Source organism: Falco rusticolus, chromosome 8, assembly GCF_015220075.1.
Source record: "Falco rusticolus isolate bFalRus1 chromosome 8, bFalRus1.pri, whole genome shotgun sequence".
NCBI classification, from domain to species: domain Eukaryota; kingdom Metazoa; phylum Chordata; class Aves; order Falconiformes; family Falconidae; genus Falco; species Falco rusticolus.
The window spans coordinates 28,212,444-28,234,605 of NC_051194.1; the positions used below are offsets into that span (position 1 = coordinate 28,212,444).

General features: G+C 42.6%; 1 protein-coding gene across 1 annotated transcript in view; it reads left to right on the top strand.

Moving 5' to 3' along the window:
* Positions 1–22,162, top strand: part of LOC119152354 (von Willebrand factor D and EGF domain-containing protein-like) — a 185,793-nt gene that overhangs the window by 30,156 nt on the left and 133,475 nt on the right. The window contains exons 2-3 of the mRNA XM_037397521.1: positions 8,176–8,360; positions 19,424–19,649. Of these exons, the coding sequence (XP_037253418.1) occupies positions 8,176–8,360; positions 19,424–19,649 (411 nt within the window). The remainder of the gene's footprint in view (positions 1–8,175; positions 8,361–19,423; positions 19,650–22,162) is intronic.

The window sequence follows — 22,162 nt, forward strand, 5'->3', positions numbered from 1 at the left end:
AAATTGTCTCGTCACCCTGCATACATTAGGAACTAAATCACACCCAGGACACACGCATGACGCTGGCACTTGGCAGCACTGAGCTGCCTGCAGTCGGAGTCCCCTTATCTTTCCGCCAGTCTCTGCTGCATCTTGGATGCGCTAACAATAAGTTAGTGGTGACTCTTTCCCCAACGCTATATCATCCATATACAGAATTGAATTGAAGAAGTGGGGGGAAATGAGGCCAAAATTCAGCATTTACCATGGGAGTGATCTGGAAAAATGTGTGGCTCACAAATTGTAATTAGCCTGCATAGCAGTTGAGGCATGGCAACAGCTCCAGCTCTCAAAGGGGTAAACCATGGAAATCAAATTTCCATCTGAATAGAGCCCAGTGGGTTCTAAAATCAAAACATGTGAGTTCGTTTTTGCTACTGCTATTTAGGAAAGCTACATTTGCAAATGTATGTTCAACTGAGATTAGGAGGTAAGAAGGAACCTTTTAATTTTGTTTCACTTTTTCATTCTGAGGGACGAGAGCAAAATAGACCAATCAATAACAATAATTATAATTTTCTTTTTATTGATTGCTCAGAAGTCCTTAAAGGCATCATCATTAACTGAGAGATAACTTGAGGAAATTTATGAGGTTTTTAATTCTCTTCTGACACAGCAATAGTAAGTGATTTCTGTATTCAGATGCTCAGCCCTCCTGGCTCTGAAGCTAAGCCAGAATTAGTGAGGATGAGATCTGGTAAAATTTAATAGAGTAATTGACACAATTTGGCTTTGTTGATTTTTCGAACTGGCACAGTCAATAGATGAGGCTATATTTCGCAAAGCAGGGGAACTACAGACTTCACCTGTCCTGTCCAGCTACCCATTGCTTTCCATCCATGTGATCATGCGTCATCCCTCTCGTGCCCACCACGCTATTTACGAGCAATTCTCACGTTGATGAGAGATGCCAGATAGCGAGTCCTGGAGACCAAAACAGTTTAGAGGACAACACTTCTGCTGGAAGCTTCTTGGCTCATCCAGGTCAGTTGGCCACTCACGCATTGTCCCTGAAAATAAACACTCAGTTCCTTCAGCCTCTCTAAGGAGCACTGAAGTGTTTTTCAGCAGATCTCCTGTGACAGCGCTCCAAACTCCACACTAAACTACCCAGAAGTTTCTCAGACTTTGCTCGCATTTCTTGCAGAGACCCCTCATCCCCTACTTTGCCGGCCCCTTTTGCCAGCTCTTCTGGCCCCATGCAGAATGCACGTCTGCCTCTACCTGCCTCCTCCTGTGCAAGCTGTACATAGTGCATCGCTCTGCAAAGCATCCAGGGGAAACACAGACTAGAAGAAAAGTTTCATATAATCAATCCCTCTTTTCTAAACCACAAGTTAAAAATAGAAATGCAAGCCAAGATAAAAGAGATACTAGCACGAATAAATAATTATTTTCTCTGGAACTGCATGCTGGCACTTGGTTTGTCAATAGTATATTGCTTTGCTTCATAGACCAGAATGATAAGTGGCCTTGTTCCCAGGCAAATGAAACTTGGATGCATCATACAGACAACATCTTGAGACTGTAGCAGGATTTTTTTGCAGCTACACTTGCCCTCAGGGCCTTGTGCTATCACTTTTGTGCAGAAAAAAAAAGAAAAAATCCCTGAGAATTAAGCAATAAACTCACTAATCCTGCCTGGTGGGAGCAATCTCTAGTAACAGTTTCAGTTACATACACCATAAGTACAAAATACCAAGGGTGTCGTATAGAGCATCTGTGGGACTGAAGGAAGAAGGAAAGGGATCTCTTCCCACACGGCTGCCTCTGTCGTCGGTGCTTGAACTGTGCTCAGGCATGGCAGGAGTATGCATCGTAGCTACATTTTGTTTCCAAACATAGCAGATCCTCAGAACCGAGCACACGAAAGCCTGCCTTGAATGAAGAGTGCTCATTCTGTAAAACATAGATGTGAGAGTGTCTTTAATTGCGTGCAGAGTTCCCTGGGTTAAAAGAAGACACCTTATTTTCAAAACAGTGTAATATCCAAGGGGGAATGCTGAACAGCAGACTCCTAGAAAACCACGTTACTGCTTGCCTTGATTTTCCTTCTTTTTAACTCTGTCAGTTATTCAGCACAAATAATATGCATGAAAAATTGTCTTATTCTTTTCAGCAGGTGCTCAGCCTCTTCCTGGGTCAACTTTTCTATAATTACATTCATTTTACACAATGGTTCATTTATCTCTATCAATTTTGTCTTATGAACACATTATGACTTGTTCAGGACCCAGCCATTATAAGTATGTGGTGTTTATACAGTGTGCTTCCTTATCATTTCAGTTCAGTAGGAGGTTCTTCTGCTTCTGAGTTATCTGAAAATAGCCTTATTTATTAGCTATCACAGGTTTTTATAAAATTATTGTGTTTTACCTACCCGAGGAGCACGTATGGTTCAAGCATTGTAATGTAGCGATCGCGTTCACATTTACAACAAATTTCTGCCTCGGAATATTTTTAGGAATAAAATTTTTGTCATCGGCACACAGAAAGATTGCATTAAAATCTTAGCAAATATTGGTGAAATACGGCAGTAACTTTCATCTGTAATACTGTCAGATGTTCCTGAGCTACAAATGCCTTATTTATTAATAGATTATTGATCACCTGCATTCACGAAAAGAAATTTTTAAATGTTGTCAGATCAGAGCCTTCTACTCTTATTTTGAATGCATCCATTAAGAGCCTGAAAAGAATTTCCCTTTCCCAGTATCTGCCTTCCTTTTCTGCCCAAGCTGTCTTTCAACATATGGTAAATCGTAATATGGGGAAGTGGATGCACTGACACACTGAGAGCTCCAGAAGCTTCCACTTGAGCTTTGCTACATCAGTGAAATGCAGCCACAGGGCATGGAAGCGGCTGGCGATTAAAAGGTTTCCTTCTGTTTCCGAACCAGAAAGAGAAGAAAGTGAACACATCCTTTCTCTGCAACTAATTTGGAGTTATGGCTTAATAGCTTAGGCATTTTGGACTGATTTTTTCCCCAATGAAAATCTTTCATCGTTTTCCTGTGAAGAGAAATTCAAACGCTCTGGAAAATGTTTTGTTCCACTATGGACTGTAAGAAACAAAAAGTGGAAATCTGAAATTCTGCCAGGGAGGGGCTTCAAAAATTTACTGGATGTCACACAAATTCAGAAATATGAGTATTTGCATACATAATTTGAGATATATACATACATACACATTCATATATATATATACATATGCATACTTACATATACCTATGTGTATTTTCAAAGGTCGTACTTCAGAAGCCCCCCGGCACATCCCCTCCTTGCCTTTGAGCAAAGCCGGTGGGCAGCCCCGCTTCCCTGGGCCTGGGGCTTGCTGGGGTTTGGGGGGAAGGCTCAGCCGGGCTCCCACGATGTGGGGGACAACGGTGAGAAAGAAACGTGCATCCGGGAATAAATCCTTCCTGGTCACACCACAGTTCCTGCACATAGCCAAACGGTGCTGTTGGTTAGTGTTAGCTGGATCAGTCGCTGGGTTTTCATTCACCCTCCACACAAAAATTGTTTTGCAGTCTGGCAGCTATTTCCCAGGGCTTTGGAATGCCCTTTCAATATATTGTGTGGCTGGCACTGCTTTGCCCAAAACAAACATGCACCTCAGGCTTGTGGACTATATTTCTTCCAGGGTCTTCTAGCTGCCATCACCTATTGATATTATATGATTTGCAGCTGCTATTCAAAGCAAACAAAAAGTCTCACAGCTTCTTAAACTTTCCTCCATGTAAGCCACTGATATTTACTGGGAGCAAGAGTGACAGGTAGAGCTCTATCACACCTGCGCTCACCTGCCTTTAGAAATAAAAGTAAAGGTTTAGCAAATTATTTCCTTTCAAGTTTTCAGCCTGACACTCCAATTTTCCTGACGTCCCTCCCTGACATGTTTGATACTTTGTCCCACAGCCATGAGCATCAGCCAGGATGGATGAACCCTTAGCAAGTGCTTGGTGGTCCCCACTGCAGCCAAGAAGTGCATGGGTGGCTCAGCTGCTTGCAAACCACCCAGCTACCAACCTACTTGAAATAAACTCCAGGTCTTCAATGTCTGGGTCTGTGCTGGGTGCATCCCAGAGTAATGCCCTAAAGATACCCTTCCATACTCTTTTTTGGCTTGTCCCTGGTGGAGCCTCAGTCCCAGCCGTTACAATATTGAGCACCCAGATAAGAATGGGCTTCTGGGCTGCTGCCACCAGGACCCACTGACAGGCACATCTTCCTCCACCCACGGTCACACTGATGTTTCCTTTAGCTGGGAGAGCCAAACCACAGTCCACAGCAGTATTTCAGCATGAAACACCAGTTCAGATATCCACCTTCTGCTCATTTCCCATTGGATATTTCTGGATGCTTCTGCCTTCTGCAGGAGGGTGCCCTCTGCCCATCAAGCCCACAGGCTGTCTTCGTTTCATTTACACACAACAACTTTCCACACATGAAAGTTGGGTGAGTCTCAACCTCCAGGCATTAATGGTAATGATCCTTGTCACTTAAACGGAGACAGTGGGGTTTTTTTCCCCCCACAGGACTCCCTTTATCATACCGCCCATGTTATTCAAATGCCATTTTCACTTGCAGCTGCAACAGGTATTATTATTTATTTGCCTGTTGTGTCAGAAAGGAGCTGTCTCTTAGCAGCAGGTTGCTGCCACAGAATCGTTGGGCTTGGAAAAAAATGCTTTAAGTCTAGTAAAGCAAACAAATCCTTATGTCTTTGCAACAGCTCCTCGCCTATATCAGGGTTGATGGTGGTTCAAGAAGTTGTTTGCAGGAGACTAAAGCACCAGCAACAGCGCAACATTTAATTCCAACAACGTTCTGGACCAAGAACAACAAAATCTCACTGTACAGTTTAATTTCTTCCTGAAGGAAATCAGAACGGTCATAATGGCGATGAGCTCTCTGCTCCCTGAAAAGCCAGCATTTTTTTTCATAAGCTCTTTTAATACAATTATAGAAATAGAGCTGGGTGATTAAAGGCATAGGTATTTCCTGTGTAAAGAAATAAATATTTCCTTTTAAAGGCAATCTAACCTGCCTACTGCAGAGCAACAGCGACTCTGTACAAGACACGGATGTGGACTTTTACTGTTCCCCACAACGGGGGGGGGGGGGGGGGGGGGGGGGGGGGGGCGGCGGCAATTGTGATATTGAGCACTGCATCACTGAACACAAGCTTGACATCTGCATCTGACACTGTCATGAACTTAAAATTAAGAGGAAGGCTTCATCTGGTTAGAATATAGCTGCAGTCACCATAAGGTACAGGCAGGCATCCCTCAGGTGAACAACCAACAGGGCTCAGCTATGTCTTCTTGGGTGTTTTTTTTTAAAATAACATTTTAGTCATAGAGGCTGATTACAGTGATACCTTTATTTATTTTTTTCTGCTAGAAAGGCAGTAGTAATTAACTTGTACCACGGCCTGCAATTTGTGTGTTAAAGTTTACAATGATTCTGTCATAAGGCTGTAATAAGAACCATTTTACAAGGGAAACTCGATAATTGAGGAGTTGTTTTGCTCACGGGTTTCTGCAAAACCTGGGCCAGCCTTTTACTCGCACCCCCTCCTGCTCCGTGCCTGTGCCCCACCGCCAGCTCCACGCGGTTCGGTGTGATCTGTGCCAGGGTAAGAACAGAACCGGCCAGCCTGGCTCCGGGGGAGCTGCCGCGGAGCAGTTTGCCTTGCTGCCACCTCCATGACAGCCTGCAAGCATCACTAAACCCATAGTAACATGCTCTGACATTTAATGCAGAATAAAATACTCCTTTAGAGGCGGTGGCTGCTGGAGCAGGGGCTTTGTATGTATGCTCTTTAGGGAGCGAACACATGGCTTTTGTCCCAAATGCTGTTAATTTTAATGGGTGAACACCACTCTCCTTACTGACCTTGCGTGCCTCCCCTCTGCTCTCCTCCATGTCTTTCCCTGCCCTTTGCAACTCCCATCTGCAGCGTTCAACTCCTCTAACGTTAATACATGAAGCAGCATTTTCTATACTACTGCAAAAAAACCTATGTGAAGGACAAAAAATAATTAGCCATGTCTCTGTCTAATATATTTGCAGTGTTTAGACAGAGCAGTTAATCATTGGTAAGACCACAACATGTTGTGTGAATTTGGATTATAACGAATACATATTGAGCAGAAGGTTATTAATTACATTTAAAGGGAGAATTTGATATTATTATTATTGAGAAAGAGAATGCAATTAATTTGCAGCGTTCTTGCAGGATTCCTGTGGCAACAGTGTGCAAACAGCTGTTTACTTTTAGATTTTTTTGTCTTTTGTTCAGAAAGTAAGTACTTAGGGCAAGCAAAAGGCACCACAAGCCAAAGTCCCATTTCCATTAACAGTCCTGAAGCACTGAGTGGTATTGAAGGGGTCAGCAAATGCCTGCATTCTTTAATGGTTTATAAACGCAGGGTAAACTTTTCATTTCTGTAAAATAATTGGTCTGCTGAAATGTCACTTATTCCTTTGGGCTGGGAATTCATAAAGGACAGTCTCCATGTGGTCCCCACTGCTGGACCCAAATCCCCAGAAAGAACACCTGAGGGAGGGAGTGGGATCGCAGATTTAATTAGAGGTGCAGTAATTCCAAGTGTTTCCTCTCTAAAATGGCTCTTACCTGTCGAAAAGAAAAGCTTAGGGTGCTCTTTTTTTATTTAAAAAGGCAACTGGATTAATTCAGCTGAATTTTGCATTGGAATTGCACTATCACTTTGACAGTTTAGCTCTCTGAAAATTGCAATAAAGGCTATGTTATGCTACATTTTGTCCCCATTTGTCTTGTATATCATTGCCTTGCCTCTGGCGCAACAAAAATAATCCTTAAAAATACTACCATAAATGGATTGACTTTAACCTTCTGAGTATCTTGTCAATAAAATAAAAATGATAAATCTGTTTCAGAGTGCCACCGTCATAATATTAAAGCGGAGTTATAATCTGAAAAGTGACATTTGAAACACGATATTATGGGGAAGGGTCTTATTCTCTGTCAGCGGTGTCACCTAAATGAGCCCTATTCACGGTGCAAAGAGGTGATTTTGCTGACTGCCAGGCTGGCTCCTGAAACCAGGTTGTGCAATCCCTGTGATGTGCTCTCTGCCTCTTACATCATCATTAGCAATTAAAGATTACTGCAGCAAGAAATTAGCTGAGCCTTCTGCTGCTGATGCATGAAGCTGAGCAACTCCACCTTGGTCTCCTCTGTGACCCCCTCTGCAGCGCCAACACAGCAAAAATAGACCTTGCCTTGCAGAGAAATGGCAAAGATAACCAAGAAAAGGTTCTTTTTTTCTACATGAGCAGCTTTTTGAAGATAAACAACTTCTAAAAGAATCACTGCAAGGCTTCCTTTTATTAGGTGATAAGAAACTACTGAATACGCGCTCTAAAAAAAGTCAAGGCATGTATGAAAGTAAGCAGGGCAAGCATGTAAACAAACATACATCAAGGAGCAGCAGTTTTGGTTCAGTCTTTGGATGCATGCACAGCAGCTCTGATGCATTTGGCTTTATGGGTACATGCCTCAGGCAAGTCTGACCTGTGGCTCGAATATCTGCAAGCCTAACTTGAGCTTATTTCTAAAAACCCTGTACTGTTGGGGTTTCACCATTTCTTTTTCTCTCTTTAGCTTTTCTTATTTTCATTATTCTAAATCTGTATTTAAAAGTATGTGAAGTGCACGTTATGCTTGAGCGCCAATTTATAACATGATTTAAATGCTCATGCGTATAGTAAACGAAATTAAAAACGCACATTTTTTCAAAGATCATGAGACTTTGGTACCTCAAAACATTACTTGATTTCTGAGAAGTGATTCAGATGTTAAACCCTAAAACTAGGCTGCAATCACATTAAAAGGTTAAGATTTCTGGTTCTCATTCAGATGTGATGAAAATCTAGATAACTAGAATCTTTATGTTACTGAGCTTCCAATTTTATGTATTTAATTTTAAACTGGAACTTTTCCCAGTGTTTTCCTTGAAAATCAGCCCAATCCTAAACTGAACCTGAACATAAGAGGATGTACCCCACTTTAAGCAGTTATTAACAGTATCCAATTGAATTAACTGGAATTAACTTATTAACATTGTCCTTTTTCACCTTTCCCAGCTCCCGAGTGCTCACCGGAGGGACACCGCATCCTCCGCAACCCCTACCGCAGCACCAGGTTCGACTCCTTGGAGCTGCAGCGAACGGCAGTTCAGGACCTGGTCTGTGACCACTCCTTGCCACCGGCATGGTACCGTTTCGTGATTGACAACAGGCCTGCAGAAATGCCAACGAGATGCGTCGAAGTCAGTAAAACTTAAGCACGAACCCTGGTGAACCTGAGTAAATCCTTTGCCATAGTTTTCCTTTCCAGCCACCTCTCTACTCCCACGGCCCGTAGGCTGCCATGGGGATAGGTGAGTGGTTTTTAAAACCACTTTTCCCATAGTAATACTCATAATGTTATATCCAAGCGCAGCAGTCAGAGACCAGCATCCCAGGATCCCTATGGACTGGGCATTATTCAAACATAAACCAAGGTGTTTCCCAACTCTAAAGAGAAATACTTAGTAATCCACATGCGTCACTGAGTTATACTTTTGCCAAGCAATCCTGACGCTGTAAGAATGGATTTTGCAACCTGACCCTTTCCCCATATAATTTATTGTGTATTAGAACATGTCCTTATTAAGAAATCAGAAAGGAATAATCAGAAAAATGGCTATTAAAAGAGATTCTGGAGTGATACAAAAGAAAAAGATAAATTTCATTCTTTTTCCACTTACCATTTCTTGTATTGCTTAGATTCATATGCATGCTAATGGCTTCCTAGAGCAAAAAATCTCCACCACATAAGACTACCCTCTAAAAAAGACAAACCAATAATTATCTGTTTTTATGTGTGTTTAATATGCATGACAATAACATTTAACTTGCAATCATCGCTGCCAGAGCAACTTGATACCCTAAGTCAAGTCATTGCCATCTCAAATAGCCCAGCTGCAGGAGGTTAGAATAATTTCAAACACACTGTTAAACAAAACTGTTCAGGAAATAATAATATAGTTACCATAAATGACTTTAAAGATTAAATGTGCCAGGAAGTTTAATATTAGGCAACATTACCCTAGCTGGAGAACTTTCTCAAAATTACCAAATGTTTCATATCCATTCAAAATGGACCTGTGTACTTCTCACAATAGAAGTATATCTTAATAATCTAACATCTAATGAAATGTTAAGAGGTAATTGTTACTTCTGTGCGATTTCTAACTCTGCATACACAAACCATAAATCTAATTAACGTGAACATCAAGTATTAATGAAATATTCATTTCATGGCAGGTCATCCTTGACTATCCCAATGCATTATGAAGTTTATTTTTACAAGTTGCTCTGGAAGTGTATATATATTCTATACAAGTATTTAATTTATCATTTTATTACCATTAAATTGTCATTGTGAAGTCCTGCACGTGGGGAGGAACAGCCCCACACACCAGCACAGGCTGGGGCTGGCCTGCCAGAAGGCAGATCTGCGCAGGAGGACCTGGGAGTTCTGGTAGACAGAAAGTTGCCCATGGGCCAGCAGTGTGCCGTGGTGGCCAAGCGGCCAGTTGGGGTTCTGGGGGGCATTAGGAGGAACGTGGCCAGCAGGTCAAGGGAGCTGATCCCCCTCCTTCTGCTCTGCCCTGGTGAGGTCACATCTGGAGTGCTGTGTCCAGTGCTGGGCTCCCAGTCCAAGAGAGACAGGGAACTGCTGGAGAGGGGCCAGCGCGGGCTACGAAGGTGAAGAGGGGACTGGAGCATCCCCCGGCTGGGGAAAGGCTGAGGGAGCTGGGTCCTTCGGCCCGGAGCAGAGGAGGCTGAGAGGGGATCTCATCGATGGCTGCAAACCCCTTAAGGGCGGCCGTCCAGGGGACGGGGCCAGGCTCTTTCCAGGGGTGCCCAGCGACAGGACAAGGGGCGACGGGCACAAACTGCAACACAGCAACTTCCCCCTGAACAGGAGGAAAAACGTCCTTACCTGGAGTGTGCCGGAGCCCTGGCACAGGCTGCCCAGGGAGCCTGCGGGGTCTCCTTCTCCGGAGACGTTGCAGACCCGCCTGGACGTGACCCTGTGCAGCCTGCTCCAGGGAACCTGCTCCGGCCGGGGGAAGGGCTGGCTGACCTCCAGAGGCCCTGCCAACCCCCACCCTCTCTGACTCTGTATTTCAGCAATTTGAAGTATGAAGTAATGCTCGACTCTATGAGATTTCTTTCCAACAATACATTTTGTTTCTTTTAATCTCTTCTCTGAAGTTTTTTATTCGGGTTTGTAGAGCTATATTCATTAGTTCAGTTTCGTATTGCGCTGGTTTAGGCTGGGATAGAGTTAATTTTCATCCTAGTAGCTGGTACAGTAGGTAGTAATGCTCGACTGTATGAAATTTCTCTCCAACAATACACGCTTTGTTTCTTTTAATCTCTTCTCTGGAGTTTTTTATTCAGGTTTGTAGAGCTATATTCATTAGTTTAGTTTCTTATCTTGTAACATAATTCTTGCCATCGGCTTCTTCATTATCCTCTGAATGACAGTAAATCTCTGCTTCACCATACTGATGAAGGATTACATCTGTTAGATGTCACAACTGGAAGAATACGCTTCTTTTAGATCTTCACCTTCTAAATCTGCCTCTACGTTCTATCTCTTCCACTTAATTAAATCATTGTTTAATTTGGTTTTCTATTTAATTTGAGCAAAACCTCTGGAACAAAATAATTTAAATTAATAACTGCACAGCTTCCATTCCTTAATAAGCAGTTATTATTGGACATTCCAGCCTGGCTAGAGTGAGCTGATTTTAATTAAACAAGTCAAAGACAAAATCCTGAACAGATAGAAGAGAAAAGAGACCAAATAAAGCCTGACAATACAGCTGGAGAGTTAAAAAGTACATCACTCCAGCAGCTTGTAAAATACATGCCTGGTGATATCCTGTTGATACTGGCCAGATACAATTAGCTGCTTATCGCTGGATAAGATTAACTTCTTAATTCAAAGTAATAGTAGGTAAGGATTCTTGTCACCCAATTGAGCTCAAAAGGGATTTAAACCATAATGGACTTTAGAGGTCCTGCCCAGCCTGGGAGAACTGCGGCAGGACAACGGCACATGCTGGGTCGGCACGGGGGAGGTGGGCTCCCAGAACCAGCTATGGCCTGGGCCCCTCACACACACTGCCCAAACCTGTGTTCTGAATCTTGTCACAAAGAAAAGCTCCACAATAAAAATGTGGCCCATCTCCATATCGTTCCATAACCACAGACGGTCTTACATTCACCAGAGAGCAGAACCAAGTCACATACAGAAGTTACAAGAGCCTCGGTCTACAACCACGTCACAGCTAAGAGGCACAGCCACCTTTGGAATTCAAAATGAGCAACAGCTCTTCAGAAGCTGCTTCTCATCTGCTAATTTAGCAAACAATTAAAAAAAAAAAAAGGAAAAAAAAAGGCAGAAGAAAAACCCAAAAGCTTCTCCAAAAGCTTTTATGTCCAACAGAGGGAAAATACAAATTGCATTCCTGAATTCTCCAACCCTTGAATCCAAATGCTGTCCATAAACTTATTCCTCCAGCGGCAAAATATTTTTGATTGAAACAGCTTTCCAATTTAAGCCTTGTCTGCTGAACTTCTCCTGGGGGGGGGTGGGGATGGCGGGTAACGAATGCTTCTGACCTTCCTCCCTCTATTTCTTCCTTGCCTCTCCCTCCATGCTCCCTAAGGACGCACAGCAATTACCGGATCCTGGGCACGCACTCTTGGCCACAGCCACTTCCCCATCCAAAACCAAATCCTAGTAGAAAAGCAACACAAACTTGCAAATTTTGTATCCCCAGGTATTGAGGCTGCTGCCTACAGATCACAAACAATGGTTTGTTCTTCAAGAACTGCCAAATTCACTGTGAAAGGCAAAAACATTAAAGGAAGGAAGCGTAGGGAAGCTTGTACTAAGATTAAGCAGCAAGAAACAATGCACAGACATGGCCAGACCTAGTAGTAAAATGACCTTCAGAGGAAGAACAAGCGACATAAAAATTAAAGCTTAACAGAAAATCTGTTAAAAATACAAAGTAGTATCTAGCAGTCAACATAGGAAAAACGCATCAGTTACAGAAATTCAGGCTTCTGAATTAAAATAATATAGGGTATACACATACATCGGTGTACAGGTACATATGGCAAGCCCCGTGAAAGGCAGGAATACTAAAAAGAAATGTGAGACCTGCTAATTTTATTGAAGATCCTCTCTACAGTCAGATAAAAGATCAATCTGTGGATTACAGAAGAGAAGCGCACACTGCTAATCACAATGCAAAGCCCAATGCCACACCATGCTAAGGACAGACAGGTCTTGCGATGCTGGCTCATGCCTCATGATGAAATCAGAAATATTGTTGGACATGCACTTCTTCCCCTCCTTTACACGGGGGTAAAAAAGCATAGATTATACTCAGCAACCATAAGGAAAAACATCAATTAAGAATTTGATTATGCAAAGAGTATTTGGTTCTGGAGCCAGCAATAACACTCTTGATACCACATGCACAAGTCTGCTTCATTACTTCTCAAAGCAGTGTTAGTATTCACAGCTTTAAGCACTCATTTGCAAACAGCAAAAGGTAAGCTAAAAAGGAAGGGATTATAACTAGGATCACTACTAGAACCACTGTCACTAACAAACACTTGTCTTCTGAAACAGAGGGTTTGTGGTACCATCTTCTTTGAGGGGAAAGATTAATGTAGATATTACTGCACTGGCCACAGAAATCACTGCACACCCACTGCCAAGGCAAGACACTGGTCTCACTGGTCTCCAGATCTTCTGAAATGTCAGCATACCTCCCCAGCCAGCAGTCCTCCCACAACAGCCATCAGTACAGATGGCCCAGATGTAGGGTTCAGCATTTATCCATATACATATACACAAACGTGCATGCTACCTGCCCTGATAGGTGTGTGCCATGTGTATACACATACATTTACACACACGCACACATAGGTATATACACGCACAACACCACATCCCCTCAGCCCAAGTTCAGCCTCTCAGAGCAGCCGCTGCTTCACCCTTGGTTTCCTCCTAATCTTAATGCAGCCCTTCACTCCGGTTCACTTGATTTTCTGCAGTTCTGCTGGCAGGTGGGGCTGGAGCCTCCAGGCGACCTCGCACACCACAGCGGGCACCAGGTGCTCATCCTTGCCCACAGCCGAACCTGTTTGTCCGGACAGAAGGGCAGGAGCAGGGGAATAGTTTCACCTTTGCACTTTACCAGTCTCCAGGAACCCCTGCTTCAGGGACTTCTGGATTCAGATATGGACTGTATGAGACTTTAAAGTTATTTCTCTCTCATGAGCCAGTCCAAACACTGTGATTTTTTAGCATCCACAATCCTACAGCAAGGATTTCTACAGGTTAGTTATGGATACAACAATCTGTTTTGGAAATGCGCAGTAATACCTGCCTGTGACACACTATCAAGATTACCTCCAATATCCTTCTTCGGAAATTTCATTCTGTAACGGAGCAAAACCATCTCCAAATTTGTATATGTTCTAAATTCATGTACCACTGTAAATGTGACATAAGAAGGACATGTTATGCAGTCAAGGCTGGTGTTTTCTCAACAGTTGCATTTTTAACAATATAAATTTACTTTTTTACATATATACTAGGCTCAAACATCGGCTTAAATGCTAATCCTTTGTGTATAAAACAAGGTCATGTTAAAGCATGTCAAATCTAACCTGCCTATGATGCCTAATATAGCCCCTGGAGAAGATTTACTTTTTCCCATATTCAGTTTAATTTCCTCCTCTACTTAACCTGTTGTAGAACTTCATATATTTGCAATCAAAATGCAATAGCTTGACTGCATACTATTTGTTTTTTATTTTGTTTCAATTTTTATTTTGCTCTGAATCTAATCCTACTTTGATTTGCAACTGTTCTATGAACTTAAAAGCAAGTCACACTTTCAAGGTGTTCTTTCACCTGTAATTCTCTTTCTCATGTGCATATGTGAATATTCCAAATCATAATAGCAGGTATAAGGAGATTTTGTTTTTCTTGTTTGTTTTTCAGACATACAAAAAGCCTTCTGTAGAAATTACAATTACAGCCTCTATTGTTCAGAAGTGTGTACTTAAAAGAAACACAAGACAGGCACTGGCTTAATTGCTACTACAGATATTCCTGACGTACACTGATTTCTGTGGAGTTCAGCCTCAGCCTGAGATAAAAAAATCTTATTTACTTTAACTTACTACAAAGAAATTCAAAACCTAAGACAAAGTTCTGAGTGGCTGACAGATGCAAAATCACAATGCTTTAACTGCCAACCAATAGTATACCAAAAAGCCTTCCATCTCCATCTAATTAAACAATGCATTTCTCACATATGGTGCTACTTATTTTTAACAGCATAATTTCAGTGCAATACCCAAGTGACAAGAACAATCAAGCTTGATTTCTTTGCGCAATTATAAAGAACCTTAGTGTTCAATCAATCAAACTAGTTGATTCTCCAAACCCCACTAAATGGAAGGACACTTCATTGGATCAAACAATAATGGTTTGTCCTATTGTTTTGACAAAGGGAGAACAAATCTATTTTTTTTTTTTCATTTAGGTTTTCTGAACTGAACTATTTAAATGATTACCTGGTGCCTAATTATGAATCGAAAACACTTAACGAATGCTTACCCGCCACGTAGAGGTGTTGTGAAGATTAATTAGGTAAAGGTTTATAAAACGCTTTGAAGATTAAAAACACCACTTAATTATAACTGGATAAAGTATGAAAGGATACTGAGCACTACAGAAGCTTGGCAACCACCTAAAACCTGCCTTTTGTGTTAGATAAGTTCTCCTTTGTGCAAGCTTCGTGCTGGATAGCTAATGCAGATGCACCGAGCGACCTAAATGTAAGCTTTACGATGACACTACTTCACTGACTTGCCATTGCATTGACCAGTTGCAATTCCAGGTAAACATGTCAACTGGTGCAATCAAATGCTTGTGATCTCTCAAATGGAGTGTTAATCAGACATCCCTGCAGCTCACCAGCAAGGACACTGCTTAAAGACATCTAGAGGACACAGGATCTTTAGGGAGAGAAGCTATTTCTCGCTAGATCCACCAGCATACTCTGAAATAAATGGATGGGCTATGGGCATGCACACGTTTTCCAGTGTTGCTGGTACTGTAGCTTATTTCTCTTCCTGCCATGTAGCTTCCCTTTTGAGTGAGAAACAGGGATATTTTGCACACCACAGCACCAGCACTGCCGTGCGGCCTGTGTGATGCATGTAGATCACCTGGAGAACCCTAGCAAAGCCACGGCCCAGTCCACACCGCTGGCTTCCCAGCAAACCAGCTCCTGCCTGCGAGAGGCTTGCGGAATTCACTCTTCTGTGGAGACAGCCGCATAATTCCTCTTCTTCATTTTGGAAATGCTGCTGAAATACGGGGTATGAGATTCCCACTGTTTTATACTATTCTTAGAGCAGCAGTGACTGTAGTTATTGCAGGTAAATGCCATATCTTAAATGCCAATCATTTACTGCCTCTGTATTCAATTTTCTGGTTGCTCTCCCAAATGACTACTGCAAAATTTAATGCTGATTACGCCACAGCTGAGACTTGAAAATTTTAGTTCTTTGAAGTCTCTTCTCCTAGATATGTTTTTCTAAATATTTTTAGTTTGTTGGTTTTCTGTTCTTATCTCTACCATTAGTTGAATACATGAATATACTTTTGCCCTTGCCTTTCCAGGTCTGTTTTCCAATTCACAGTGGCTTCATGCAGCAAATCCTTTCGGTTAGCTGGGGCGACTTGCCTAACTCAGATGGACAGCATGTAGCTCAAAGCAGAAAATAAATGCATGTATGTCATAAAGCTGCCAGGAAAACAGAAATAATTCATTTATACCAAAACTCTTCCTTAGCCAGCCTGTAACACTGTATCACACACAGCTTTTTACAAAAACTTGCTTTCTCACAGTCTGACTTCCTAGATGCAAAATCAGTCAAAAGGGTTCATTATTGTTTGTAATTTGTGCACATTACAAAACAAACTATATTGCTCAAATGGTTTCAGGTTTGCCAGAACAAATCCGGGGTGCTATCAGAAAGCCGGCACACAAGGCCTGCAGCTGACATCAGGGATGCTAATCCATACATTCTCCAGCACTGAAATGGTTCACAGACTTGTGGGGAGGGTAAATACAAAGAGGGAGAAAATCACTGTCCCCTGGGTTTTTTTTCCCCTCTATTTGTAAACAGGGGACACAGACCCACCTTTTACATGGGGATCGCATTTTGTCTCTTCTCACAGCCAGACTGCACTTTGCATCTGCCTGTTTATCTGCATGGCCCACAGCACAGCAGATAGACAGGTGTCTCATTAATGAACTTATCTTTTCAGTACTGCTGCAAGGCAGGGAAGTACTATTACCATCTCAGCCACTTCTGCCTCTGGGTTAGAGATAAGGAAGAGAGGTACACAAAGGGTAAGTGATTTGCCCAAGGTCAGGGAGCAGCCAGGGAAACTGAGGCACCCTAGGTGCCTGGCCAGAGGCAGCCCTGTGGTCGCACTGGCAGTGGAGCAGCACTGACATCTTGGGGCCAGTTACACTGGTAAAGGCAGAAGCGAATGGATACAACAGCCTATTTTGGGCAGCAAAAGGTCTTCTACAGAAAATCGTTAAAGTATTTTCTCAGTTTCTTCAGCCGTGGGTGCAAACGCTCCTTGAAACACAAGTATTTGCAGGAGATCGTCACCTCAAAGCAGTCACTTGTCAGCAAGTGGTGGCAACAGCCCCCTGCAGCGGGTGTTAGCAGCACTGGGAATGCTTCGCACGGTGGGCAGCACCAGCACCTTCCTCCTCCTCGGCCAGTGAGTGCCAGTGCCAGCCGCAGGGTCAGCGGGAGCAGGGAGTGCTGCGGAAGGGATGGGGAGGCTGCACTGTATCTCCTTACCAAACCATCTTCCTTCAAGGCTTTCTGTGAGCTTGCACGCATCCACTGAGTTCCAGTGCTCACTCATCTCTCCTGCTCTGTGTCCCCCTACCATAATTCTTTCTGGCTTGTGGGGTTCAAAACACTTGCAAGGTACAATCACAAGTATCCTTGTTTTAATATAATTTGAAAAATAATAGTTTGATCCAGCGATCTCTACTCACACATGCAGAGGCACTGAAGTCAGCAGTTACCTGGAATAAGAGGAAATTCAAGGTGCAAGTAACTCATCAGGAAGATGACATGAGTATGAAGGAGAGATAGCTGCGCTCCACTTGCTGTCCTTTTCTCCGTGCCCATCCTTCTTCCTCTGAGCACTCCTCCTTTGCATGATGCTTGCTCCGCTCTCCTGTATCATTACAAGCATATGTCAAAAATGTACGTTTGACAGCATGACATCAGATCTCACTCTCTAGGTCAGGAGTTCACCAAGATACCACAAATCTTTTTTTTCCCAGCACAGAAAACACCAGTGCCCCTTAAAGCTGTAAGTAAATAAGCAGAACAAATCTGTCAAAAAGTTAAACACAACATGGTTTTTAAGTAAAGGGAGGGAAGGCATTAATCTAAAATTCCACATAAAAGCATTTTTGTGCTGATTCCCTCTTCTAGCTGGCTGTTCCTCCCCAGATGAGCTCCAGAGCCTTCCACAGGACACCGTGGACAGGGGCACCCAAACAGGAGGGCAGCGTCAGCCCCTCTGCTCAGCTGCTGCCACATTTCCAAGGGCAAAATGCCCAACTTTATACAATTTTACCGGTTCCTCTCTAGAAACTTTGTTTTTAGAAGCCTGGTAATAAGTAGCTCCAAATGGAAATCAGACTGTGACATGCCATATGCCTTCTTTTCTTCAAATACCTTTCTTTTTCTGGGCGTGCAGCCCCCACTCCCCCATCCCTACTTTCTGGCTTGCGTAGCTCCCAGATAACGTCCAAACTACAGGAGGGCACTGGCACGTGACTTCATAAATTTGTCCTTCGACTTTCACCGCTTCCCCTGCCATCACAAACTCCTGATCTGAAAAAAAGTGAAACAGCAAACCTGGCCCAATGGGAAAAAAATGGTGGGTGGGGTTTTTTTCCCCAATGTGATGTATAGCCCAGTGCTCACACTGGGGGGAAGCGTGTCCAAGTCTGACTATTATAGTTCCCTGCCCCTGGCTGAAGAAACACAAAGCAATGGCATCAATCACACTCTGCAGAGCATGACTGACATCTGAGGGTAAATTATTGTCAGCATTTGGTAATAATTTTCAAACTTTAGCTCAAATATCTGTGTGCTTTGCATACTGGCAAATGATATGTAATGGTGCAGAATAACAAGTTACCATTGTTACTGGCTGTGTATATTTTATTAGGCTCTGATTATACCTAACGTCCTCACTGAGGTATTTAAAGACAATTTGGATAATTAAGTTCCTTTAGTCAGTGGAAAGAGCCTGGCAGGTACAGAGGGCAATTCAGATCTGCAATGCCTGAACATCCACCTGTAAGTCAGGAAAGGTGCAGCCTCTCCCAGACGTGACTCAAAATCATAGAATCAAAGAATGGTTTGGATGGAAGGACCTTAAAGATCATCTACTTCCAACATCTGTAGCTTAAACCACTTAGGACCAACTCTTTCTGCTTTGGGATTTCTTATGTCCAGGGTATTCAGGGAATCTGTTAATAATTAGAAGCCTGAAGGTCAAAAACCCCAGAAAATTTGGTCAAATCATATATATCCTGCACATCTGTTTCATATATCCTGCAGATATATTTCTTTACAAGAATGAGGGAGAAGCTCAGCCCCCAAAGACCTGTCCAGTACATGCTGGAGGGGTAGAGCAGAAGCTGCCAGGACAGTAGCAGCTGAAGCTGTAGCTGTTTTGGAGGAAGGTGCTGGTGTATGATGCTCTCAGCATAGCGGTCTTCTGCTTCAGCGTGGTCTCAATACCTTCTTGCCCCTCATGCTCTGTCAGCCTTTGCTTTATCCCTCCACAGACAAAGCATGGATGAGAATGTCCAGCCAACGTGGCCCAAAGCGTGCTTCCCAGAGATCCAGCCTATTTACATACTTTTGTCTTTTTCATACAAACCATCCAAAACCAGAGGAAAATATTTTCAAATCTGGTGATTGTGTTCTTTGAGAATTTTATCTGTGTAAAGTCACCCCTCTAAACTGACAAAGACATTTTCATCCCCACCTACACAGCTTTTTCCACTGACTCTCCAAGTTCACCACACTCCAGTTCTTGGGATTTAGTGATTCTCCACAGAGTCTTACCGCATTTGCTGTAAACTGTTTCTTTTGTGTGCATCCTCAGATGAACAAATGCGGGACACAAGCTCCAGTGTGGCTGTCGCTGAAGTCTGAATCCCTGCCGGTTCCTGGCGAGAGCAAGCGGCTCACAGCCTGTGCTACCTGGCAGGTCTTCGGGGGCACCAAGGACTGCTGCTTGTTTCGGATACCCGTCGCCGTCAGGAACTGCGGCAGCTTCTTTGTGTACCTCCTGCAGCCCACTCAAGGATGCATGGGCTACTGCGCCGAAGGTGAGGATCACTCAAGTGTTTATCAATAAGATTGCACATGCCTCTCTGGCTGTGTGCTCGAGGGTCCTGGGATTGTAATGCACATCTCTGTGACCTTGCAAGTCAAGCAGCACTCCCAGTGAAATGCAGACCGTGTAGAAAACAAATCAATGGCAGTCCAAGGTGTTCCTGAAGAACAGCTATTATTACTGGTGCAAAATGTAATCTGGTGTGTATTACCGAAGTGTTCTTTGCTTGGTTACAGTTCACATGTAACCTTTCCTACTGTCTTTGGCTCCACTTTGGCTCGAAGTTGCAGAGCTAGTGAGCAGAGGCGCCTGGGTTTATTGAGGCACTGTATGTAAGGTATCTTCAGTAATCCGGTATCCCCCACGCCCCCCCCAAAAAAAGTAAAAAATTCTGAAATTCTGGAAGGAAAGAAAACCAAACTGATAACATCTTTTTCATGACATTTATATAATTACTCTAGTCAGAAATAATTTTCAGCCTACTACAAGAGATCTAGGTGCTGTTTGGTAGCTAGGAAACAAATGAATAGCAGAAAGCAATTGCTCACTCAGTTAAACCTTCTGAACTTTGGAGCATGTTCACGTGATTTAGTTAGAAAAGACAGTTCTTTCTCAAAAGGAAATAACATTACCTCTATACTTTCCTTTCAGCATTTTTGGATAGAGACATGGCACACTGAGAAACCAGGGTTATCACCTTTCAATCAGGCAAAATTCACGCTTAAATTTTAAAGAGAGAGAGATCTACTTTCTTGTCTTTGTCAATATTTTAACATGCCCACATGAAGAAAAGGGAGGAAAAAGGCTCAAAGAAATTGAGATATTTCACTATTTGAAATAAAATATCTATTAAAATAAACGAAACTGTTCTTTAATTTCCATGATTCTTTCTTGGAAATTACTTTTTAACTGAATATAGTCATTTTCCAGTTTAAGCTTGGCTTTTTTAAAGACTAGAAGATTTCCACTACCCCTGTTTGAAGAATTTTTGACCAATACCTTTTAGATGATTAGGTTTGTGTTTTCTGTTGATCCATACTTGTTTAGTAATGTAAATCTGCTGCATTTCTCATAAAAGAAAGTTTATCACTTCCCATCTATCCCAAACCAACAACTTTCTGCTTTTTTCTTACCACTGCAGTTGAAGCTCTCACCTTTTTTTCCCCACGTATTTCAGTGAGGTCCAACTCTCCCAAGTCTTTAACTTCTTGCCTTTAGGGTGTTTTTGCGGTACCACATATTGAATGGAAAACATCCAAACCCGAAGTTTTTTTCCTGGGAGTTGTTAACTCATGGTCTTAAATTCAGCTGTGAACATTGCACCACAGGAGCCTCTGCAGAGCCCCCGAGCCAGGTCCAGCTGGCATTGGCACAGCTTCTGGCCCAGGTCAATCCCCCAGCCCCATCCTCTGGAGGCGGGGGGACAGGACCCCGCTCAGCACTTCTGAGCTGCAAAACAAAATGAATTTAAAGCTTCCTAGCTTGGCAGAAAGGCCACGGCTGGGAAAAGCCATGTACACGTTTGCAATTCTGCTCACATCCTCCCATGAGCTGATCACCTAACTTTGTCCTTCTGAATAATTTTCTGCAGAAAGGCATGATGTAAGCCACGGTTTAAGGCAGCTTCCCTTAGGAACCAAAGAGAAAAGGATATAAACAACTGGACCTTATTCATGTTTTAAGAAACTTGTTTCTTTTCCTTTCCTCTTTTTATTTGCCCTGGACAGATGTTAACATATTGGTTCTTCGTTCCGCTATAACAGCGTCATACCTTAATCTCTTGGGCTTCTATAATGTTTTCTATAATCCTCCAAAAAACTTAATTTATCCTTTCAAAGCATCTGAACCAGCTTCCTGTTCTGTTTGAGCCCAGGTCTCTAGAGATGAAAGAGCATCACCTACTGTATTATAAAGCTTTTTGTTTCTACTTTTTAGGTGAGTTTAAACAGAAGAAAAGTTTCAGACTTCATTACTCGTTGGAGCCTATAGGAAGCAGGCTGTATTTTTAGAGCAATGGCATTATTCTGGGCAGAGGCAGACTATACTGAGCAGGCTCAGCGTAGGTACATCCCAGAACAGCCTGGGAAGGATCTTTGCAGCATGTCAATGTGGGCTGAGTGCTCTCTGAGAGTCGGTTTACCTCTGCAACATAATGATTTCTCATATCTCTTCTGCACTTATTGCAAAACTTGGATCAAAAGACTGCGCTTCAGGGGAATGCAAAGCTGATGGCCTTTGCCAGAGTAATTAATTTGTATTAATCCGAGTGCTTCATTTCAATAACATTTCTCTTACTGAAAAAAAAAGTATTAAAAAACTCGAGGTCAAATATTACAACAACAATAGTTAGTCAGTACACAATTAGCAATTTTTTGCATTTCATATGAAATACATTTTCTTGCTTGCATAGTTAATAATCAAATCACATGAATACAAAATGTACCGTTTCTCTCGTGTTTAGTTATACTGAAATCTTCTTGTTGAGTGAACAATTGTAATATTAAA